The sequence below is a fragment of the Leptodactylus fuscus genome, chromosome 5 (genome assembly GCF_031893055.1).
Source record: "Leptodactylus fuscus isolate aLepFus1 chromosome 5, aLepFus1.hap2, whole genome shotgun sequence".
Lineage (NCBI taxonomy): Eukaryota > Metazoa > Chordata > Amphibia > Anura > Leptodactylidae > Leptodactylus > Leptodactylus fuscus.
In genome coordinates this window covers 100,549,247-100,572,931 of record NC_134269.1, presented here as the reverse complement: position 1 = coordinate 100,572,931, position 23,685 = coordinate 100,549,247, and the positions used below count along the sequence as shown (strand labels likewise).

Below are 23,685 nucleotides of genomic sequence, written 5' to 3'. Positions count from 1 at the left end.
GCAGCCATTCACACCAGTGCTAGGGCATATACACTAGTTACTACACAGGCTGCAGCCATTCACACCAGTGCTAGGGTACATACACAAGTTACTCCGCAGCCTGCAGATACCCAGCTCCGATTTTCGGGCGCTACCACTTCCGGAAGGGAGGGGTTTCTATCACCTGTAACCCAGTCCCTGCCCTCCTGCACTTCTCCCTGACAAGCAGGCTGGAGCAGGAAGTAGCGCCCCCTCCTTCTGCTTTCACTTGCAGCTTCTGCTTTTTTGTTTATAGCTGTGTTGTGTTCGAGCTGCTGAATGTGCCGGAGCCGCATCTGTTCCGCTGTGTGTAGCGCAGAGCCTAGCCCTCACCTCCTTGCAGTATGATTCCCAGGAGGGACAGCTGAGGGACCGCCGCCGCCTCCTCCTCCAAGTCCCCCGGACAGGTAACAGCTCCTCTGTGGGCCGCAAGACACTGTGTAGTCTCACTTGTCACCTTTATACTATGAACACTGTAGGTTTTACACCAAAGACTCTCCTCAGCTGTTCCTTCCATATACCCGCCTGGAAAAACTGTGTGATCTCTTCCAGTGCTGAGGTTACCTAACTTTCTAAGGTTTCTGAATGGCACGTCTACCTTTTTATTTAGCAGTTTCCTGGTTGCAGAAATGCCATTCAGGACCTCCGGAAAGCTGGGAAGGGCTTTGCTATTGGCCAGATAATACTGGTTCCCAGGATTACACAAGAGAAGATGTCAGTGCCCATCCCATCCTACAGCCAGTGAGGTCAGGGGCTTGTTCCTTATACCTCTGCTGTCGCTATAAGTATGTTATGGCCGGAGCCCATGTGAAATCCTCGGCTGCTTCTCTCTTGTTGTCTTTACCAGTGACAGGGTGACGCTATTTCCCAAATGCCAGAGAATGATATTTTATCCTCCATTGGTCCTCCTGGAAGGGCTGTAGGCTAAATACAAATGGGTGCAGGTTTGTCTCATCTTAAGTTTGCTGTCTAAGGAAATCTCAGATGATGACCAAGTGTTGTCTGAGCATAGAAAGGTGAAGGACTCTGGTTAAGTATTTTACAATAATATTATGGTATAGTTATATGCGTAGTGTGTCACTTATTTACTTTACTCAGCTTCTTAATAAATTAGAGGATCTTACTGCTTCTGACTGACCATGTTGGGCTCTGGAAGAATAGAGGAGTTGGTGGTCTAACCTACCTGGTGTCAGAGGATGGCGATTGTCTTGTAGACGGAGACTGACAGCTGAATTTGTACTACACACACGCCCCTTGATTTCAATGGGGTAATACATGTGGTTTTTCACACAAACCCTTGGTCAATGTGGAAACAAATGTAGAGAAAGTCTTATCTTGATTCATTGTCCCAAATCAGAATATTTCAATGTGCAGTTCAGAATGTTGTGTGAGCACACACAGACCCCCATCAGTTTTTGTGTTACCATTGCATTCAGATTCACAAACAAAAAAAAAAATAAAAAAATCCAAAATTGTGACGATGAGGTGATCTGCATCTTATTTCTTGTCTAGATGGGAAACCAGTTGTTGGAACGCCCTCTTTAAAGTGATTATTTCATAGTATAGTTGCTCAGTATATTGACAATCCATCCACGGGGGGCTAGTCATATAAAAATGAGGGTAAGGGTTGGTTCACACTAGCTTTTGTATTCCGTCCGCATGGAGACCCCCCCAAACGGAATACCAACGCTAATGCAAGCACTGTGCAGTTAAGCACATGGAGCCCATAGACTATAATGAGCTCTGTGTGGTTTCCGCGCACTTCCCGCACAATTCATTCATGCGGGCAGTGCGCGGCAAGCACATGGAGCCCATTATAGTCTATGGGCTCCATGTGCTTTGCAAGCACATCGCACATGTGCTAAGCAAGCACATCGCTTGCAATTGCGATTGTATTCCGTCCGGGGGGGGGGGGGGGTCTCCATGCGGGCGGAATACAAACACTAGTGTGAACCAACCCTAAGACTACAGCCCCATAGTGCAGAAATGCAGGTTTTTTTTTTGTTGCAAGTTTTTGCTTTTATGGTTTTTTTTTATACAAAGTCAACAATGGCTACAAAAGGAATGGGAAATATATAGGAAGTAGTGATACTTTTACCTTATGCTATTCATGCTATGCAATTCATTACTGGCTTTGGCTCAAAAAACACAGCAAAATTTGCAACAAAAAAGGTTGCACTTCTGCAACGTGGGGCCTCAGTCTAAAGTTGTTTTGCCCTGGAATCTAGAGCTGAGACTGAATCCCAGACAAGCCTCAGACAAAATTTTCATGGCAGCACGACCTGGGAGGATCACTGGTCCCTGGAACATGTTCCCAGGCTGGTGATCCTTTGCCATGGCAGCCTGTAGACGAATGAATAACCCCTCAGATGTCATGATGATCAGTGGTAATCACAACATCCATGGGGTCTAGTGGCAAGATCGCTCCCCCATTCCTTGGATTTCCCGCAAATAAGATCACAGGGTCAGGGTCCATGGCAGCCTGATGGCCTCCGGACTGTCGCTCCCTATAACACATAGGGAGCCTATATGTGATGTGCTGCAGTGCAAAAGTTAAAAATGGAGTAAAAATAAATAAATTGATAGTTGTGGATTTTTTCACACGGACCCCCTAAAAACGTTAATAAAAGCTATTAATCAAAATATTATTTGTACTCCCAAACGGTGCAAAATGAAAGTACGACTCGACACGCAAAGAATAAGCGCTCTCACATAGCTATGTTGTCAAGTTATGAATTTTGAAAGACTGGGAAAGAAAATATGAAAAAAAAAAACAGTTGCCATACAAAATATCCAGTGTTCTTAAGGGGTTAATTACACATGTAAAAGTAAAATAAAATATATATTATATTAGGTATCTACACATTGATTTTTTTTTTTGATTTTTTTTTTTTTTTTTGCTGTTTTGCCTCTATTAAAAATTTGAATAAAACATGACCAAAGCAATAAACATTCCCCAAAATAGTATAACTAATAAGTATTACCTGGCCCTGCAAAAAAGGGATGCCTTATCCATCCCCCATACTCAGAAATATTATATATAATAATTTAATATAAAAAGTTAAACGTGTAATAAAAATTTTTTTTTTTTTTTTGCAAAGTATTTTATTTTTTTTAAGGGCTTAAAAATGTAGATAAAACTATATAGATGTGGTATCCCTGGGACTGTATCGACCCATCAAATACAGGTGATATAATGTTTGCTGCACAGTAAATGCCATAAAAACGAAGCAAATAAGAAAGTTGTACAAACGCAGTTTTTATCCAATTCCACACCATTTTTTTTTCTAGCTTCCCAGTACTTTTTAGGGAATATTAAATGGTACTAACACATGGCTCTCTGAATGGAAAAATAATAAAAAAAAAAAAAATAGTTATATGTTTTGGAAGGAGGTGATGCAAAAACCAAAACTTAAAAATGCCTGTAGTGGGAAGGGGTTAATGCAGATATTTGTTTTTATATCTGACTTGGGGAAAGAGGAGATTTGAAACTGTATAAATGTATTTTTTATAAATGTTTTATTTTTTACTTAGACCACCTATTGGACTTTAGCCCTAATGGGTCTGATCAGTCTTACAATATACTGCAGTATATTATAAAATCCAAATACTTGTGTAACAGGCAGCCTATGGCACCGTATAATAGAAACGCCATAATGACAGGCCTGGGAGCCTTTGATTGGCTCCTAGCTGTCATGTAAACAGATTGCAGCCAATCTCACTCTGACGGGATGCTGATCCTTTCTAACATGGTAGCGCTCACTCACGCTCAGTTCAACACGCCGGAGGATTAGATGCGCATGTCTTCACATAGTACCACCGCCAGAGGATTAGATACAGGCATCTACACACAGTATCACATGGGGGAGGATTAGATATGCGCATCTGCACACAGTACCACACGCCAGAGGATTAGATACGCACATCTGCACACAGTACCACACGCCAGAGGATTGAAAATGCACATCTGCACACAGTTCCACACGCTGGAGGATTAGATACGCGCGTCTGCACACAGTACCATACGCCGGGGGATTGGATACATGCGTCTGCACACAGTACCACATGCCAGAGGACTGGATACGTGCATCTGCACACAGTTCCACACACCAGAGGATTAGATAAGCACATCTGCAGACCTCAGGTTGAAATCCACAAATAACGAATCGGACTTTGGGGTCTAACAATGAAAAGGGAGTAGAGCTAAGGAAGGAGACTACATGGAAAAGGGAGGAGGGAGGGGTGGGTAAGCTGGTTATTTCTACGAAACAACAGGGGTCTACCCTGACCAGAACGGATGGTAGTAGCTATTTGGGAAGCAAAAGCCTATTCTAGGGAGAAGGGATAGAATATTCCTCCAATAGGGAACAAACGTGTAGGAATTTAGTATGTTTGGCGGAGAGAATAGATGAATGTTTCTCATTAGTCGTGTACCAATTCAGCCTTCTCTTGACGGTATATATATCCTGAGTGGGCTTCTTCCAAGTAGATGCTATTGTTTGATTTCATTATTTTTCTTAGCAATGGAACAATCAGTGTGACATTTTGAGATGATATTTTCAATACGTTTATCTAATAACACCTCCCTGGTGTCTTTGTTATATTAATTCCAGTCACAGACTGGGTAAGATGGTAAACTCTTATCCAAAGCCTCTTTACTTTAGTACAATACCACTATATGTAGAGCATATTCTCGGGAGAAAGGTGCCCCCCTATAACAATTACTTGGGTACAGCAAGGGAAACCTGATGTGTACTATATGATTTCTTCTGCACTTTTAAGGCAGTTACTTTCTCCATATAGTCTATGAAGAGGGGAGTGGGATTAGGAAAGTCATTATAATAATCGCTGCTGTTACTCTCTTCTATGCTTCACCTAACACTTCTAAGTGGTAGAAGAGACTGCTGGCACACAGAATGAGGTAGCACATTGACCAGATGGCAAGATAACCCCACTCCCTCCTCCCCATTCCTTAAAGTCGTATGAGTGAGGCTGAATACAGAGATAGCTATAATGTAAACCGTAAGATTAAAGATAAGGAGCAGGACAACAGCTTAATAAGTGGTGAAGGAAGCAGATCTCCTTATTAAGATATATTACAAAGTTTATTTTGACATGTACTATTTACCTATGAAAAGTTGTTTATAACAGGAGGTACACAGCTGTGAAGTATAACAATGTGTGTGTAAAATCCTACACAAAAATACTTTGCATTTTATTTTTTTATCTGTTTTTCCAAATCTAGTTAGCAGACCTAACTGACCCGAAAGAATGATAGACTATGCTTTTGATCTTTAACATTGTTGAACTGTATGAAAATTGATGCCTTTCTGTTTGCAACCATTTGCATTTATCTTTAGTGGATCTGTTAAATAGATAGAAAAAATGTGACGTCAATGTAGCCTCATAGAGCAGTAAGACATGTTTCTAAAAGTTATTATAATGGCAGTTTTCTACTAGCTTCCTCTAGTTGACGCACAAGAAAAACCCCTTCTGCATTGTATATCCACTCAGTATTTTAGTCATACTGTACAAGTGTCAAAAAGGAATACTGGCCTAGTGTTTTAGGGAAAAAGATTAATGTACAAACGTTTAATATAGTATGATGCCAGTTTGACACACACAGAGTTGATATGTATGTACATATACAGACACACCAGTTATAAATCTCGCCAAAAAAAACATCTAGGAGGGTGGCACTGCAAACAGTCAATGGAAATAAAAAATGCATACTGCATATCCACACAATGGAGAAGATGTATTAAAACTGGCATTTCACAAGCCATCCTTGGTAAAAGGTCCAACAGGCGCGAGGCACGAATTATATTTATCGAAGGCTTTGGCATGTCCTTGCACCAGAAAGGAATTCTACGTGAGTCAGGGACTGGTATGAATTTCCTGTATAACTTGCACCAGATGTATCGGGACCTAAAACGTCAGAGTACCTGGTCCTTTGACAGCACCAAAATTGGGTAACAAACTGCAGCTGAAGAACAAAGCTTGACAAATGACACGTTCATTCATGCCACAAGTATGCTAACCTTTGTTTTAACCTTCTCACCATACCTTTGAAGGTATCCTGCTTGTTGTGTGAGCAAAGTACGTTACAGTTCACCTCAAACAGGATATGTTCAGGGAGACTGCAGAGGGAGCAGACATTTTAAAGCAGGTTCAAGGGGCTCTATTATTGGGAAAAGTCATTTTTAACTAAGCACATACTTGCATAACCTAGAAAGGCTATTCCACAACTACCTTTTGTATGTAAATCTCCTCAGTAGTTTTTGAATTAGCCTGTTTTTATTCATATGCTAATTAGTCTCCAGTGTGCACCCCAGAAGTCTCACTGGGCACTGTCTCTCTCCTGAGTGTACAGCACAGACTGCTGATGATGATGACTCCTCTCCCTGCTCTCATACACAGCACACAACAGAGACAGTGCTTGCTGAGACTTCCAGTGCTCCCTGGAGGCTAATTATCATATGAATTAAAAAAAGGTCTCAGTCAATAACCACTGAGGCAATTTACATACAAAAGGTATGTGTGGAATAGCCTTTCTAAAGACTATGCAAGTATGTGCTTAGTTAAAAATGACTTTTCCCAAAGATAGAGCCCCTTTAAAGAAGGCCTGCATATACTCACATTAACCAGAACACATTATAGTGTGAAGGGAAAGGAAAATGATTTTATTGTCCTGTCCATGTCACTTCACATAACCCCAGCAGAGGGGATACCATGGACTTTTGTTCATTATATCCTCCCACTTTATTATCAATCAGCTTGCTTTCCATTTAAACCCTTATATGCTATGGTCAATGCTGACTGCAGCACCTAAGTCGTTCTACAGAAGAAAAGTAAAAACAGATTCTCCCCCCCCCCCCCCCAATCCTTGTTAATAAAAAAAAATAATAATATGCACAGTTTATATTGTCACATCTGTAATCACCTCTATGTTCTTTATTCTACATGAGAAACGGCGTAAACCTCTCAAAAACAGGTTTGTAAAGGTGACCGCTGGTGTCCGCGGAGAAACAGTTTTTCTTTTCAGCCGGACACAAAGTCCTGCATGTCCGACTTTGTGTCTGGCTAAAAAAAAACCTGTTTCCCCGCGGGCAGGCGGTCACCTTTACAAACTCATTCAAGTGAATAGGTTTTAAAGCTGATCGCCGGGTTTTCGTCCCCTGTCCAGTTTCACTGGGGCGGAGGACGGAAACCCAGTGGAATGGCATACCGAACACCGGCACAAGTGTGCACGCCCCCTTAGATCGCTGAAGGGTTAAAATGTAAGTAAGCATTGGAGTTTTGTTAACAATAGTTATTTGAGCCATTCAAAATCTGAAATTAAAAAAAATACATTTTTGGGAGGGCTTTTGCAATTTTGAAATGATCTGAACCAGATATTTCTGCACCTGACTCTTGCCCGATTTTTGTGGTTTTGAATGGAGGATTTTCAGTTTCATTTCCTTTTGCTAAAATAGTATTTTTACAAATGTGTAAAGTCCCTTTTCACTGGAGCACAGGTTCTGAATACTGCACGGTATGTATCCTAGGTGTAGGAGGTTTCTATAGCTTTCTCTGTTCTACCCTGAGCATTCTCTCTTTCTGTCTTGTCATGCAGTGCCCGTGTTCTGTAACAAGATTGAAATTAAAAGGGATTGTCAAGCTCGACTAAAAAAATGTCTACTATGCTTCAAATAGTGTAAACAAAGCATTCATGTATAGGTCTTCTGTTGTAGGTCCATGGTGACTTATATTTGTAACTTTCCATCTTTGTTCAGGTCACTTCTAGTGGCCATTCACTGACCTTAGTGGTGACCTGTACACAGATGGCACCTCACTGAGACCAGCTGCTTACATGCCACGTGTGGATGGTTTCATATGAGGCCAGTGATTGGCTGCAGAATGGGACATTACCGGAAGATGTAGTCATGGACGGGCAACATTTTTTGGTTGGGCTGCCAGTGGTGGGTAGATGTCAATTTTTATTTATTCTTTTTATTCATTCACAGAAGCTTATTTAAGCCATTTATCATTATTTGGCTATATCACCTGTCATGTAGCTAGATGGTAAATGCATTTGGGGGTTAAATGGTGATTGTGAGTAAACCACCTTTTAGGAAGACTCTTGAGGTTAGTAATATATTATCAGTGACTAGATTATTTTACACTCTTAGCAGTGGGAGCTTACACGGTACTAAATTCTGGAGATCTAAAAGTATTATGAACTAGACATGAGCAAGAACAGGACATTATTATATAGTCCCCTCCTTGTGGGGGAAAAATAATAGTCTATATAGCTTTCAACACGTATTTGTGCGTTCTCTGTTCTTGTGTTGGTGTTGAGAACGTTTGCTGACTTTATAGTGTCATTTTATTTATCCTTACTGTCTGTTTGATGGGAATCCCCAGAGAGCACATGATGAAACTGATCCACATGAGATTTCTATATGTTGGTTCTCATCTAAATATATATATATATATATATATATATATATATATATATATATATATATATATATATATATATATATATATATATATATGTGTGTGTAACCAATAAAGCATGCAGGGCCTTATAAAGTATATTTGTGGTCAGGGGATGGTAGACTGAGCATCGCTAAATAGTTTCTTAGATTTTCTAAAACTTTGACAAGTTTCCTTTAATCACACAGAAGTGGTGTGCCATAGCTATGAGTCCGTCCATGTATATCTTTGGATCTATGTGAGTGTCAAGAAATAAAACCTCCTCAAACTTATGCTGTTCTAGTCATGTGGATATACACTGCCTGGCCAAAAAAAAGTCGCGAGTATTAATATTTAGTTGGACCACCATGAGCACGAATAACAGCACGCATCCGTCTCGGCATGGAGTCTATAATGTTCAGTAGTGTAGACTCAGGGATTTTGATCCAATTCTCGAGTATCAGGGAGCCCAAGTTATGCAGATTCGTTGGGGGTGGTGAGTGACAGCGCAGGTTCCTTTCCAGCACATTCCAGTGTTTCGTGTGCTTCTCGTCGCACCCGGACACGACCATCACTCTGGAACAATGTGAAACGTGATTCATCTGACCACATGACCTTTCTCCACTGCTCTAGGGTCCAATCCTTGTGGTCTCTTGCAAATGACAGGCGCCAACGTCTGTTGGTCTCTGTCACCAATGGCTTTCGTGGGGCGACACAACTGTTGAGAACCATTCCTTTGAGTTCTTGTCACATTGTTCGCTCCGAAATGTGTCGCTCCGTCAAGTTGAACATCTGTGTGAGCTCAAAGGTGGTTTTCCGGTGGTTATTCTTCACCAGTTGCTTTAGGGACCTACGACCTCGAGTTTCGAGTGTAGTCTTACGCTCACACTTTCCACGGTTGGAGGGGGGTTCTCCACCATCTCGCCATGCTTGTATGATACGCTGAACAGTTCTCTGTCCGATACCAGTTACTTCGGCTATCTCCTTGGTCGATTTCTTGGCCTGATGCAATCCAATGACTTGCCCCTTCTTGAAGGCACTAACATCTCTTCCTCTGGTAGCTCTTCTGTTGGTAGACATCGATTCACACCTTAGTAGTGCTGTAGTACCCTAGTAACCAGTGTATGGATGCCAGAAAATGATTCTGTAGGACATTGCTCATTTTGGCCTTGAAGACGCATTGGGGATGGGGGGAGGAATATAAGAGTGTTGTTTGTTACACTGGTATTCCTTTTTGGCATAATATGCAGTAAAATTATTTTAGAAAATATAGTTTCATAAGTATTTTAGTAAATGTGTCTTGGAAAGAAGTGGTCTATGTGCCGGGGGCTGAAACCTACACTAGCTAGAGACTGGAGTAGCTTTATGCCATTATTTGCATCAGATATGTTGGCTCATAAAGACTTGCCTCATTCCGGTTAAAATACAGTGGTTTGAAAAATTTAGTTTTTTATTATACAGTTTACATCAAAAGCAGTGTTTGGTGGGGAGGTTTTTTGTTTGTTTTTTTCCTCACTGCATTCCTTTTTCCCCTCTATTTTTTTTCCCCCTGCAGAGGATTATAATCAGAAATATTAATACTCACATCTGCGGCTGACTGGGGATCCAGCAGTCTTCATTTGGGACCCTGTTGTCCCTAATATCAACCTGCACTTGAGGCAGCCATTCTTTGTTCAAATGGAACATCACCGCCTCTCAGTCACTGGTTGGCTAGCATACTCATTGTGGGCAGGAGATCAACAAGCGAACGGGGTCGATTGGACACTGCTGAATCCTCAGTTCAACAGAAAGGCAGGGGTGTAACTTGAGGGAGTGCAGAGGATGCAGTCACACCGGGGCCCTGGAGTCTTAGGTGGCCCATAAGCTTTGGCATCAGTATTGAGATTACAGCTTTCATTTGGTCCATAAGCCAAGGAGACCCACAGATTACACTAACCACACTAAGGATGATTAAGCTCCTAATCACTATCAAGAATTCACTGTAGGGAAGTAGAGGGCACCTGGACAAAAGATTGCATTGGGGCCCCCAAGACTTTAGTTAAAGGGGTATTCCCATGTACATACCGGTTTTTAAATTTGTAGATAATTAAAAGTTAAACATTTTTGCAAATATAAGTGATTAAACACTTTGCATAATTTTAAAGATTTTCTCTAAATATCTTGTGGTCACAAGCTGTTGTCTTGATTGGTTGCCAGTGGATATGACCATGAATGGAACTTTCTAAGGTCAGAAAATCAACCATGATTTCTTTATTGTGGCCGGGATATCTTCTGATACATGTAGTATTCCTGCCTGATAACCCAGCTACAATAAGAAAATCATGGCTGGGCTCCTGACAAGTCCCAGACCAAAGAAAGTTTCTGCATTGGTGGTCGTTACCATTGGCAACCGATCAAGACAACAGACTGTCACCACTAAGATGGTTAGAGAAAATCTTTAAAACTCTGCAGAGTTTTTAACTACTACTATTTGCAAAAATGTTTAATGTTTAATTATCTACAAGTATAGATATGACTATGTTCATGGGAATACGCCTTTAACTTTAGTTACGCCACTGCAGAGAGGCAAGTGTGTAAAAAAAAAAAAAAATATATATATATATATATATATATATATATATATATATATATATATATATATATATATATATATATTTTATCTCCTATAGAGGGATATGTGTTTTGTGTTATGACTTTTATTTATCTGTTCTCCAGACTAATCTCTATAGACTGATAAAGGGGTATTTTCATCTCAATGATCCTATCTGTACTGCTAGTTTATGTAAATTCAAGAGTTTTCCTAAATATATTGCTTTAGAAGGCAAATGAAGCAGCATTGCTATGTGAGATTATTCCTCCCAATGTTTAGACATCGTTGTCAAAGCACCCTGTATTTAATAGCAGATCAGATGTCGTGACTCACTGCATTTCTATTAGATTTCTAGTAATTCTGATAAATAATCTCTCACTGTAAAGACAATATCTATATCTACTGAGGTACTTCATAGTGTCTTGTCCATCAAACCATCAAAGCTGCCCACCAGCTTGTTGGAAAATACAGGAAGTCAGTAGAAAAAAACAGCAAACAAAGCTGCTGAGGGGGAGATAGGGGAAAACTGCTTTATAATGGCTGTCCCACAAAAAAATGTTTAATCTTTGGCCTATTGAGTGTAGGATGAAAATTCTAGTGAAAATAATCCTCTTGCTTGTGTCTGTATTTGCGAGTTATCCATGTTCTGTGCTTCAGGAGTATCATGTGAGCAACACTCTGACTCTGACTCATTCTCTTATGTGTGGACAGGAAATCAGTTTTTCTAACAAAGTGGATAACTCACAAATCTAGCCACCACTAAGATTACACTACTGTATACATCATTTACTTTTCTAAGGCTAAGTTCACATCAAACAGAAACCTAATCTGTTTAAAAAAAAGCGGTTACCCGCTGTCCAAAAATGGTGAAAAATGCAAGCAGCTCTTTTCTCAAGCAGAGAAGGGAACAGAATCCCTGTACAGAGAGCCAAGACTGGTATGAACCCACCCTAACAGGCCAGAAAATAAGATTTTTGTCGGAGTACTTCTTTAATAACATAATGAATAATCTAATAGCTAGATGAATGGCTTGAGTCTTAGTTTTCATTTTGCTGCTTTTCAGGACAAAATATGATGATGTGGCTGTTATATACTATTTCCATCGTAATATCATAATAGCCCATTGTGTGGCACGTGGACATGAATACTCACCCTCGACGAATTCGTCTTAAGCCATGGTTGGTGACACAGGTGGACAGTGGAAAATACCCAGGCTTACATTGGGAAGATCAGGATCACAAGCTCTTTCGTATACCCTGGCGTCATGCAACTCGACATGTACCAACACAAGATGATGAAAACACCATATTTAAGGTTGGTGAAAAAAGTTAAAATTCGCTGTTACTAGAAGGAGATATAAGTGCAACATTCACAGATTTATGTAGTATTATAATATTACTGGCTTCATTATCTAGAGTCTAGCTACAGCATTAGGCAGTTGTTTCCCTCCACGGTCCAAATGGATGTTGTCTTGTTCTTTGTGACGTGGTAGAACTACTTAGTCTAGCAATGTAAAAGAAGCAGAACATTATCATAGCGCATGGTATAATATCTGTATTCAATAATCCATTAAAAATGCCCATTATCCTTCCCAACATGTAAGCAAGGAATTACGTAACCTTTTCAATTTGGAGCTGTTGAGAAACTTTGCTGACTATCACTGTGCATGTGATCTCTTTAAAGTGAGCTTTAACTTGACAATCTTTTGCTGTTCTCCCTATTGAAAGGCCTGGGCCGTGGAAACTGGGAAATATCAAGAGGGAAAAGATGAACCTGACCCTGCAAAATGGAAAGCAAATTTGCGTTGTGCTCTAAACAAAAGCAGAGAGTTCAAGCTTCTGTATGATGGCACCAAAGAAACTCCCATGCAGCCATTCAAGATCTACCAGCTATGCGATCTCCCAGGACAGAATGAAGGTACGGGCCAAATCATCGGCCTAGATGACGATAATGGAGAGAATTGTTTCATTTGCATACATTGTATTTTATTCAGTTCTACTATTTTTCCATAGTAAAGTGGCCATACTATGTATTCACTGTCCCATAACTACCTTAATATTGTTTTTGCAGAGCACTTGGTGGAAGACATTGGATGTGATGAAGAGGAAGAGGTAACCGTCCTTATGCTTAAGTTTATATAGCATTTTAAAGGGAATCTTTCAACAGTCTCTATTCTAACAGACTTGCAGTGTTTTAGAGAAATACTAATTTTAATATGTGGTTTTCTATGGGCGAACAATCCATTAGTGTCTCCCCACCAGTTATTCCTCACCGTGCTCAGCTTTGTTAACAGGTCCTGTTAATCAGAGAAGGGGCGGAGGGTGGTAGAGGGGGGCTTAGCTTTTTAAGCAATGAGACCAGTGGTGATGCCCTGCTAATTTGCATATTTAGAGAAGTCAATTCAATTAATTTTTCCCAGAGTGTTTCAGGTGATTCTGTTTTTTTTAACAGACTCCTCTAATTCTATTTTCCCTTAAAACTCAGCACCTTCCTCGAGCTGCGAAATGAACGGGTGCCATAACAGTGGAGTCTCTGCACTTAACCCCTCAATGGTTACATCTGACCATGGCACCTGAGGGGTTCCATTGCTTTTACTCCTGCCGCCTCTCCCCACCTCCGAATAGGTCCTGTGCTTTGAGATTGTGGAATTTGTTTGGTGCTATGGCAGCTTGAAGCCATAGCTGCATCTAAATATACCAATCCTGACTGTGTTTTCAACCAGTGATATCTCTAGAAATAATACAGGTAGAACTACAGACTTGGTGTCCTATGACATCAAAAGCAAGGTTCCACTTTTTATAATGCCTGAGATAAAACTGTTTGACGTGACCCTCCCCTACCCTCATTTTCTCTCTATTTTACACAAGCCCGTACTCCATACATAGGGAGAAGCAGGGGACCGCTCTCAATACAGAAGCAAGGGAAAGAATGAAGTGCAGGATTTCACAAAAATTAACCAAAATTTGTTAATAAAGTAATGTTGCAAAATGTATTAATGACACATTTTACAAGAACATCAAAAATTGTGTGAAAGTTTAGTTACACTTTAACATCACAACCCTTATAAGTCCCACCAAGCAATCTCCGTCGGCATGGTAGCCCTCAAGCCATTTAGCCAGCAATATATTCCATGCAGGCTTTTTCCTTCCAGTTTTTGCTGGCAATCTTTGTTTGTTGCAAAGCTACATGAAAGTAGTTGTATATATGAAACATTAAGTTGTGTTTTTATATACGGTATGCTTTGCAATCTCAAAAAAGTTAGATTTTGGTGTCAGTTTGCTAGGTGCAGTATAGATTTTTAACATATTAGTGAATAACAGCAAAATCCTGCTTGTCTTCTGTATTCGTGTTTTTGAGAGTCCAAGCTCTTGTTGTAGTTGATGTTTGCGGTACATATAGTATATATACACATTGTATACACCTTTAAGCTATTATTTTAAATGTATTTTGCATATGAATGTGAGATTGAACATGAGATTTAGGTGCAAATATGTGTTTTAGTGCATTTTTTTTGAAAAAAAGTTTTATGTTTGTCACAAAGTTGCATGAAGGTAGATGTGGCTATTGATGACCCATTGAGACATTTGTAATCTTCAGGTTGTCTACTTTCAAAACATATAGGGTTTAGGGGTTCACTTACTTTTCATGGTGTGTAATCCCTACATTTTATAGGATGATACTTTTTTTTTTTTTTAACATTTCCAGCTTCAAAGCAGATTTTTGTTCTTTTAAAGTTCTGGTGATTTTCTGAAGACACATGCATACGGGTTTATGCCATAGTGATATGAATGAACTCTGAACATGCTGAACTCTTAATTTTTGGGAGGTTTTGTGCATATAATTTGTTTGGCTCCTGCTTTTAACAAATAAGATACATTTATTTGCATTTTTTTCATTCACTATAAATCAGAATTGCATGAAGGTGCCTGTTTGTATACAGTACCAAGTGACATTCTGACAATGCTGCTGGCGTCTACTTTTTTTTTTTAGTTGTCCGATGGCAACTCGCTTATAAATAGAGATTGGCAATAATAAGTATGTATTTGACACTAGGTTCACACCAGTGTCTGGACTCTGTTATCAGGTTTCCGTCTTCTGCATGCAGAAGACTGAAACCTGTCATGCTGAGTCCAGCCGTGAGCACTGGTGACCGTTTTATACTCTCCGCGGCTAAACCGTTTTTTTTTTTAAACCAGACACAGAGTACTGCATGTCCGACTCTGTGTCCGGTTTAAAAAAAAACTGTTTCGCCGCGGAGCACATAAAACGCTCACTGGCGCTCACAGACGGACACTGTTCAAACCCATTCAAATGAAAGGGTTTGAAAGATGCCGGCAGGTTTCCGTCTTCTGTCTTATTTTGTGCAGGAAACAGAAACCTGCAGAACGGAGTCCCGGGCGCAGATGTGAACGGGCCCTTAGGAGGATATCTGCACACAATCCACCTCACCGTGCTCTACATATAGACACTTTAGCTGAACAAGCTAAGTAGGCGCAAATCATTCAGGTGCATATGAGATGTTGTATGTGGCCCACCTCACACAACATGCTGACCCTACAGTGCCAATGGGAGGTCAGGGTCCACAGTATAACACTGTTACTGTAGTCATCAGATGTCTGCAGTAGTTGACTCGTTTCTGAAGAATCACCGATGTCCAGGCTGTGTGTTCTAGGATTGTTAATGTAGAAAGTTGTTTTGAGCGCCCGTGTTTTACTTAAGCCTTTAGAAGTTATTATAACATCTCTATTAATATGTATATCAAATGTATCTGTATACACTTCTTATATGTATTTCACTATTTTTCAGATTGACCAGATATTTCCAATGCTGGATATTAGTGGTAAGTCCACAAATACACTTGTACTGCTTTACTAAGCCATTTGTATATTAACCCATACTAGAAAAGCCATTTTAACAAGAGAACTGAACTCCTTAACTGAATTGCTTGCATATTAATAATGGTTTTTCCATAGTCATACAAAATATGTCATATAAATTGGTGACCGCTTGACTGAAACTATTTATAAAAAAAAAAAAAAAACAAAAGAAAACAAAGCAGTCTCCAGTATTGCTGCTGTTCTCAGCTTGCACATGTTCTGTATGCGCTCATGTAATTACTAAATATTGATAAAATACACAATATGCGCAAAACAGGTGAGTTATAATAGATTTGTAATGCTGCTACTGCTTCATCTTGCATGTCGATGTTACTCCTCTTCAAGATCATTTCCTTGCATTTCCTTGCTATTTGATTCCAGTAATTTCTCTTTTCTACCCCCTTCAGATCCACTGCCTCCTTACATCTGGCCTAAATCAGAGCCTGCTTTTAACCCCTGTGGAAACCTCTTGCATAACTTGTCCTCGACCGACGCTGCTATAAAACCAACTGCCCCAGGAGGGTTCCCAGGGGTGGAAGTATCTCCTCAAGGCATGGTGCCACAACCAGTAGTTATTCCTCTTTCAGAACTGGTTCCTGCAGGAAGTATGGAGCCTGCTCAAGATCCGACACTTCCTATACCAGGGGTGATGACGGCCCCCATTGAACAAGGCATACCTGACTTGCTGATTAGTCCCCAAATGTTGCCCTGTGAGTAATAGCATGAGCACAAAGTACAATTAATATGGCGATGTAATCATATATTCAGTGATCATTTATTATGTTTATAAAATTAGGATTTAGTTTTATTGATGTAATTGTGTGAATGAGGGTCCATTCAGACTGCTAGCAGAAAAAGCACACATTGAAGTCAGTGGGGTGGGTCTTTTTTTTCAGTGCTGAAATTCCTCACCATTTTCCTCTGTGTGAATTGACCCTAAGCCATGTTAGATTGCTACACTTGTTTAGCTGAGCAAGACTCGCATGAGTATGTCCAGTGTCATAATGTAGAAGTCACCTTTCTGAACTCATAAGCCCCGACACATGATAAAGGGCATATATCTCGCATGTGTGGTTAGGACTTACTTAATGGTCCATCCAGGAAAATCATAGGGAATATGAACAGTAACTCTGCATTGCAGTCTCTTAGTTCAGTATAGGATAAGAATATTGGGTCAACTTTTTACTGTATTTTTACTTTCTTGTTACAGTGACTGACTTGGAAATAAAGTTCCTGTATAGAGGGAAGCAAGTAGGAGCGATGACAGTCAGTAACCCTCATGGTTGCCGCCTTTTTTACAGTACTCTTGAGCCAACACCAGAGCAGGTGGAATTGTTTGGTCCTACTACTCTGGAACAAGTCCGGTTTCCTGGAACAGAGGAAATCAACAATGAGAAACAGAAGTTCTACACTAACCATCTGTTGGATGTTATGGACAGAGGACTTATTCTTACTCTTCAAGGGCAGGATATATATGCTATTCGTTTGTGCCAGTGCAAGGTCTTCTGGTCTGGACCATGTGCAACCAACCTAAGTGGACCAAATCCCATCGAAAGAGAGAAGAAAATTAAAGTATTCAGCCTTGAGATGTTTCTAAATGGTAAGAACTGGACTTCACTTTAGAAGTTGTATATTTGTTAACATAATAACCAAACTGAATGTGCTTGGAATAAACCGTTCTGTCTCCGGCCTTATCAAATCCTCATCCTGTATTGTAGAATGAGCAAAGTCTCACTAAGGTGTTATCCAAAGTGGCAGCAAATCAGTTATTCTTCATTAGGCACATCTGATTTATTGAGACCTAATGCTACATATCAAATCATTGAGGGCATTTACAAGTGGTCTAATATGTCCATACAGTGACTTACATGGGAGGCATTTGTTGGATGTATACATTGTGTCAAAGCCATACATTTGGTTTTTTGTCCAATGTACACTGCAGACTTAGTCTGACTGCACCCATACGTATCCTACATTGAGCTTTGCAAAAAATATTGTTTCTGATATTTAACCCCTTCCCGCCGGTGTTTTCTGTTCTCCGCGTCATATGAGGGCTATGTTTGTGGGACAAATTGTACAGAATAATAAATGTCAGCATCATGAAGAACAATGTACTGGGAAGCTGGGAAGAAAATTCATAATGTGTTGTTTTTTTTTTTTTTTGCAAGGCCATGTGTACCTTCTAGTTTTACCATTTTGGGGAATGTCTATTGCTTTGATCACTTTTCATTCAAATTTTTATTGAAGTGAAATGGTGAAAAATGTCGGTTTGTCACATTTTTTTTTTTTGCCCCGCTACAGTGTTTACCATACAGGGAAAATATTTTTATAAGTTTGTGCACTAGTAGTTTTCAGACACAGAGATACCTAATGTAATATTTTACTTTTCTATTAAAGCCCCAAGTCCCATAGACTGCAATACATCTGTACATGTTTGAGGGCCGCCATCTTGCCTGAGCTTTTTCTCTGCAGGGTTTAGTGATGTGCTTTTATATGACCAAATATTGTTTACATAATCAACCATTTTGATGACCCTTTCCCTTTTAAGGACCTGAAGTTTTTTGTAACCGAAACTTGATACAGGTTCTTAAAGAGGACCTTTTATCAGATTGGGCACAGGCAGTTCTATATACTGCTGGAAAGCTGACAGTGCGCTGAATTCAGTGCACTATCGGCTTTCCTGATCTGTGCCCTAGGTAAAGCGCTATCGGTCCCGACAGTTAGCCAGGGACGCCCTTCTGCCCAGCAGCGCCTATAGCGCTGTACTGTGGAGCGGGGAGGAACGCCCCCTCCCTCTCCTGTGTGAGCAGAGGGAGGAGGCGTTCCTCCCCGCTCACACTGTACAGCGCGTTAGGCGCTGCCGGGCAGAAGGGCGTCCCTGGCTAACTGTCAGAAACGTCCTTCTGACTGTAAAGAGCTACGGTACTGAGACCGATAGCGCTTTACCCGGGGCACAGATCGGGAAAGCCAACAGTGCGCTGAACTCAGCGCACTGTCAGCTTTCCAGCAGTATATAGAACTGCCTGTGCCCAATCTGATGAAAGGTCCTCTTTAAAGACTATTCTATTCTTTTTGTAATCTACATTGATGATGATTTTTGCCAATATTTGTTGAACTTGCAGGTTGTCAGTTTACTTTTTAAGAGGTTTTATTTTTTTTTCATCTTTTATCGCTATTCTGTCCAAAGCAGTTCTGCACTGGAAGCTGGGTTGTATACAAGCTTAAAGAGGTTGTCCAGGATATAAAAATATACATACATATATATATATATATACCAGACAACCTTGTTGACTGTAACGTCTCGTATCACTTTCCCTTTTAAGTCAATCAGCAACCTAAGGAAAGAACACTGGATGTCACAGGTAGTGACTTCCCATGTCCTTCAATGAGGCCACTGATTGGCCTTAGCGGTCACATACAATGGGGATTTCCACCAAAATAAAACACAGGAGCAGCAAGACTGGACCACACTGGGAGACCTGGAGACCGGACAACCTCTTTAAGATGGTCCCATTTTAGTGTTTGTGTTGTGGCTACAAGACTTAAACCTCAAATTTCATGATCCATATGTTGAAAACCTAGTTCACCATAGGTTTGTGTTTTCATTTCAGATGAACCAAGGAATGTGGTAGTTGCAGTTACCTGAAACCAGCCTTAAAGGCAATCTGTACCCATGATTTTGCCCCATGAGGCTGTGTTTTTTTTTTGTTTTGTTTTGTTTTTTTTTGCCAAAACCAGGAGTGGGTTTAGCAGAAGGCAGAAATATAAGCACTTCCTATATATTTCCAATCTCTTCTGTAGCTAATCTTGGTTTTGGTTAAAAAAAAAAAAAAAAAAAAAACCCCAAAAAACAGCAAAGCCTGCAACAAAAATGCTATGTTTCCGCACGTGGGTCCGTACCCTAAACCTTCGCCAGGTGACTTGTAAAACAACTGTTATTCATTATGCAGATTAGCATTTTGTAGTAATCCCCAGTTTCTGTTCAGCACTGTGTATGCTCCAGTTGCTCTGTGATATAGTTCTGGTCTGCGAGTGTGCATGTGTGTAGCCTGAACCTTGTCACACAGCACCCGGCACATTCCTATTGATATATATATACCCGGGCCTCAGACTGAAGTTTCAATTGCACTGCGCAGGCATGTGATTTCGTTGGCCAGTAGTTCTGATGCTACAGAGGCCATGGGAGGCTGAAAGAAGGAGATGGGGTGTGTGGCGCTTGCCTTCATGAGCTTGCTCTCCATCCCTATGACTGCAAAATGCTGAATAAAAGTACATTTACAAGTTATAGGAAAGGTGCTGTAACACTGGACAATAGGTGAGATGCTCTGCCAAGGGCTGGTGATGATTTATGGGGCATAACTGTGGTGATCAATTCCTTTTCAAATGTTCTAAAGCGTTACTAAACTTTCAGACAACTTTTGATTTGCTGTCCGTATTTGTCTCATTACTACATTTAGTAATCTACTTTATTAATAAATGTTGTCCCCCTTCTGTGAAATCCTGCGTTTTTCACTCTTCTCCTTGCTTCTGTATTGAGAGCTGTTTCTGCCTCTCGCTGAATGTTAAGATGTATGGAGTGTGGACTGTAAGATGTAGATAAGATGATGGGAGGGGAGGGTCACTTCAAACTGTTATCTCAGACAAATTTGTTACTAAAGTATATTACAGCATCTATTAATGACAAATACGTCCAGAAAATCAAAAGTTGTCCACAAGGTTAGTTATGCTTTAAGTAGTCATTTATATATTAGAACTCGGCACCAGGATATGTCCACATTGACTCTTTATTTGTGAGCTTCAAGATGAAAGCCATTTTAACTCCAGTTAGTAACATTCTATTTTGATGGAAAAGAAGAAAATGAATGGAAGTTTTTGTATTCTTGCCCCCAGAACTTATTGCGTGCCAGAAAGGACAGACCAATGCACTGCCTCCTTATGAAATATTTTTCTGCTTTGGGGAGGAATGGCCTGATCGAAAACCCAAGGAGAAAAAACTCATCACTGTGCAGGTACTGAACATGTTACAATGTATTTTCTAACATTAAAATCATTTCCTAAAATTATTAATGGGGATAATGTCCATCCTTATGGAGAGACCACCTATTAGGTGTGTGGAGACTTATACAGCCATAATTGCTCCACTGCAAGGGATTATGGGAGGAATATGCAAATCTATCTCCCAAGATGTAAACAGGGAGACAGTGCCTCTGTTATGCTGCCCTCTATAGGAAGCACCCTGAACAACATGCCCGACTTCCCAGAAGCCTTTACTGCATAATGTGGGTTTTATACCAATCCTATGGAGGGCAGCATAACAGAGACACTGTCTCCCTATTTCCATCTTGGGAGACAGATTTGCATATTCCTCCCATAAAATTATTAAGAGATTATAATGATAAGAGATGGGCAAACCAGTACTTCTGATTAATATTTGTGAGGTTGGGACTTCTAGTTTATTACAGGTCAAACTGGAAGTGCTATTATTCTCTGGGGTCTCTTCAGAGTATAATAATTGGGTCAGGTGGGGCATGCTGACATCATGGCACTGGGTCATCATAGAAAGTTAAAGGGGTTGCGCCATCTCATCCTTGTTTTCTTAATATAAGAACTGCTGCTGTGATAGCTGATTCTGATGGAAGATTTGGCTAGCTATACATTTTCTCCTTCAGCGACTGCCACTGCGGGAGAAATGCAATATTACATGGTGCATATAGAGAATGGCTGACCATATAATATATAAATAGTCCATCAAAGTAAGACTTTCTGCTTGCGAGTACTCTTTGTCTGATGCATAGAGCTGGAATGTGAACGGGGTAATCCCTCGAAGGGCTCGTTCACATCTGCGCCCGGGAGTCCGTTCTGCAGGTTTCCGTTTCCTGCACAAAACAGGACAGAAGACGGAAACCTGCTGGCATGTTTCAAGCCCATTCATTTGAATTGGCTTGAAAAGTCTCCGGCCGTGTGCACCGGTGAGCGTCTTATGTGCTCTGCGGCCAAACCGTTTTGTTTTTTTTTTAAACCGGACACAGAGTCGGACATGCAGTACTCTGTGTCCGGTTAAAAAAAACAAAAAAAAAACAACTGTTTCGCTGCGGAGAGCATAAAATGATCACTGGCGCTCATGGCCAGACTCTGCATGACATGAAAATGGAGTTCAGGCACTGGTGTGAACCCATATGTCCAAATATAGTAAGTAATATGAGTAGCAATTATCCTTTTACATAAAGATAACATCTCTTTCACTGTTGTCCCATTTTTTTTCTTTTTTTTTTTTTCTTTATATCGTCCCTTTTAGGTTATTCCTGTGGCTGCCCGCTTACTATCTGAAATCTTCACAGGAGAATCTTCCTGGTCTGCAGACAGTATAAAGCTCCAGATTTCACATCCAGACCTAAAAGATAAGATGGTAGAGCAATTTAAGGAACTTCATCAGCTGTGGCAAAGCCAGCAAGCCCAAGCTATGGACCCCGATGGAGGAGGAGCTAATGCCGGCTCTGGCCCCTGGCCTATGCATACCGGAAACATGCAGTAGCAAGACTCCTGGATGGAGAAGAATGTGGTATTGGGCTTACTGTGAGGATACTGTTACTGAACCAAAGAATTTCAGTGAAATGTACTTCATCTAACATAGAAGAAGAAAGCACCGAGAAGCTTTGTGTGCTAACGTGATTGCCATGGATGCCGTATCCGCTTGCTTCTATTGCAGGAAATCTCAGGAATAATGTCTCAAACTGTTTTTTTGCAGCGGTTGCTAAACTATAGAAACTTGTGACTTATAAACTATCGCTCAATGTTTTTTATTCATCCTCTATGATTTGTAGAACTTGTCAGGCTGACATTCATATAGCAGTGAGCCATGTTCACCCTTAGGGTGCATTCACACTGAGTAAACGCTAGCTTATTCTGAACGTAAAACACGTTCAGAATAAGCGGCGTCTAAAGCAGCTCCATTCATTTCTATGGGAGCGGGGATACGAGCGCTCCCCATAGAAATGAATGGGCTGCTTCTTTCACTCCGTGCAGTCCCATTGAAGTGAATGGGGAGTGCCGGCGTGTACGCTCCGGCATGAGCAGAGCTTGCCGTATACGCCGGCACTCCCCATTCACTTCAATGGGACTGCACGGAGTGAAAGAAGCAGCCCATTCATTTCTATGGGGAGCGCTCGTATCCCCGCTCCCATAGAAATGAATGGAGCTGCTTTAGACGCCGCTTATTCTGAACGTGTTTTACGTTCAGAATAAGCTAGCGTTTACTCAGTGTGAATGCACCCTTATGATGAAATCCTGTATCTGCAAGTATATACATTCTGCTCAAATGCTAAATACATGTGTAGGAATTAGAAGGGGGGCAGAATACAATTGGATATGGTTTTCAGTTCTACGTTTTAGTCTAAACTTCTGACAACGAAGTTTTACACCTCAAAAAGAATAAATGTCAAGTTAGTTTGGTGGAACCAGGTTGTTGTTGTGCTGTGTGTGTGTTTTTTTTTTTTTTTTTTTGTTAATGTTAAGGTAAATTATGAGCCATTAATTTTAAAGAAGATCATCATGTGAATGGAGGCTTAAAAAGTTGTCTGGAATTAAGAAAAAAAAAATACCAGCCAACGTACAAGCATGACTACAGCTCTTTGAGAAAAGTATATTTCATATGTGGAACATATAGGCCACAAAAGACTCAACCGTGAAACTGGTCGTCATTTGATCTTCACCCTTAGGGGATGCTGCTTCTATTTGTAGTAC

The 23,685-nt window shown here is 40.5% G+C and overlaps 1 protein-coding gene across 1 annotated transcript; it reads left to right on the top strand.

Moving 5' to 3' along the window:
* The first annotated feature begins 214 nt into the window (after positions 1 to 214).
* On the top strand, positions 215 to 22,882 carry IRF5 (interferon regulatory factor 5). Its single transcript, XM_075273880.1, has 9 exons — positions 215 to 425; positions 12,132 to 12,382; positions 12,796 to 12,985; positions 13,139 to 13,179; positions 15,875 to 15,908; positions 16,353 to 16,655; positions 17,156 to 17,545; positions 20,836 to 20,954; positions 22,241 to 22,882. The coding sequence occupies exons 2-9, from the start codon at positions 12,209 to 12,211 to the stop codon at positions 22,475 to 22,477; spliced, it is 1,488 nt and encodes a 495-aa protein (XP_075129981.1). The 5' UTR covers positions 215 to 425; positions 12,132 to 12,208; the 3' UTR covers positions 22,478 to 22,882.
* The last annotated feature ends 803 nt before the right edge of the window (positions 22,883 to 23,685 follow it).

Coding starts and splice junctions, on each gene's coding strand:
- IRF5 (XM_075273880.1), top strand. CDS start 12,209: ATGAATACTCACCCTCGACGAATTCGTCTTAAGCCATGGTTGGTGACA. Junction 12,383..12,795: donor ATGAAAACACCATATTTAAG/GTTGGTGAAAAA, acceptor CCCTATTGAAAG/GCCTGGGCCGTGGAAACTGG. Junction 16,656..17,155: donor TAGTCCCCAAATGTTGCCCT/GTGAGTAATAGC, acceptor TTCTTGTTACAG/TGACTGACTTGGAAATAAAG.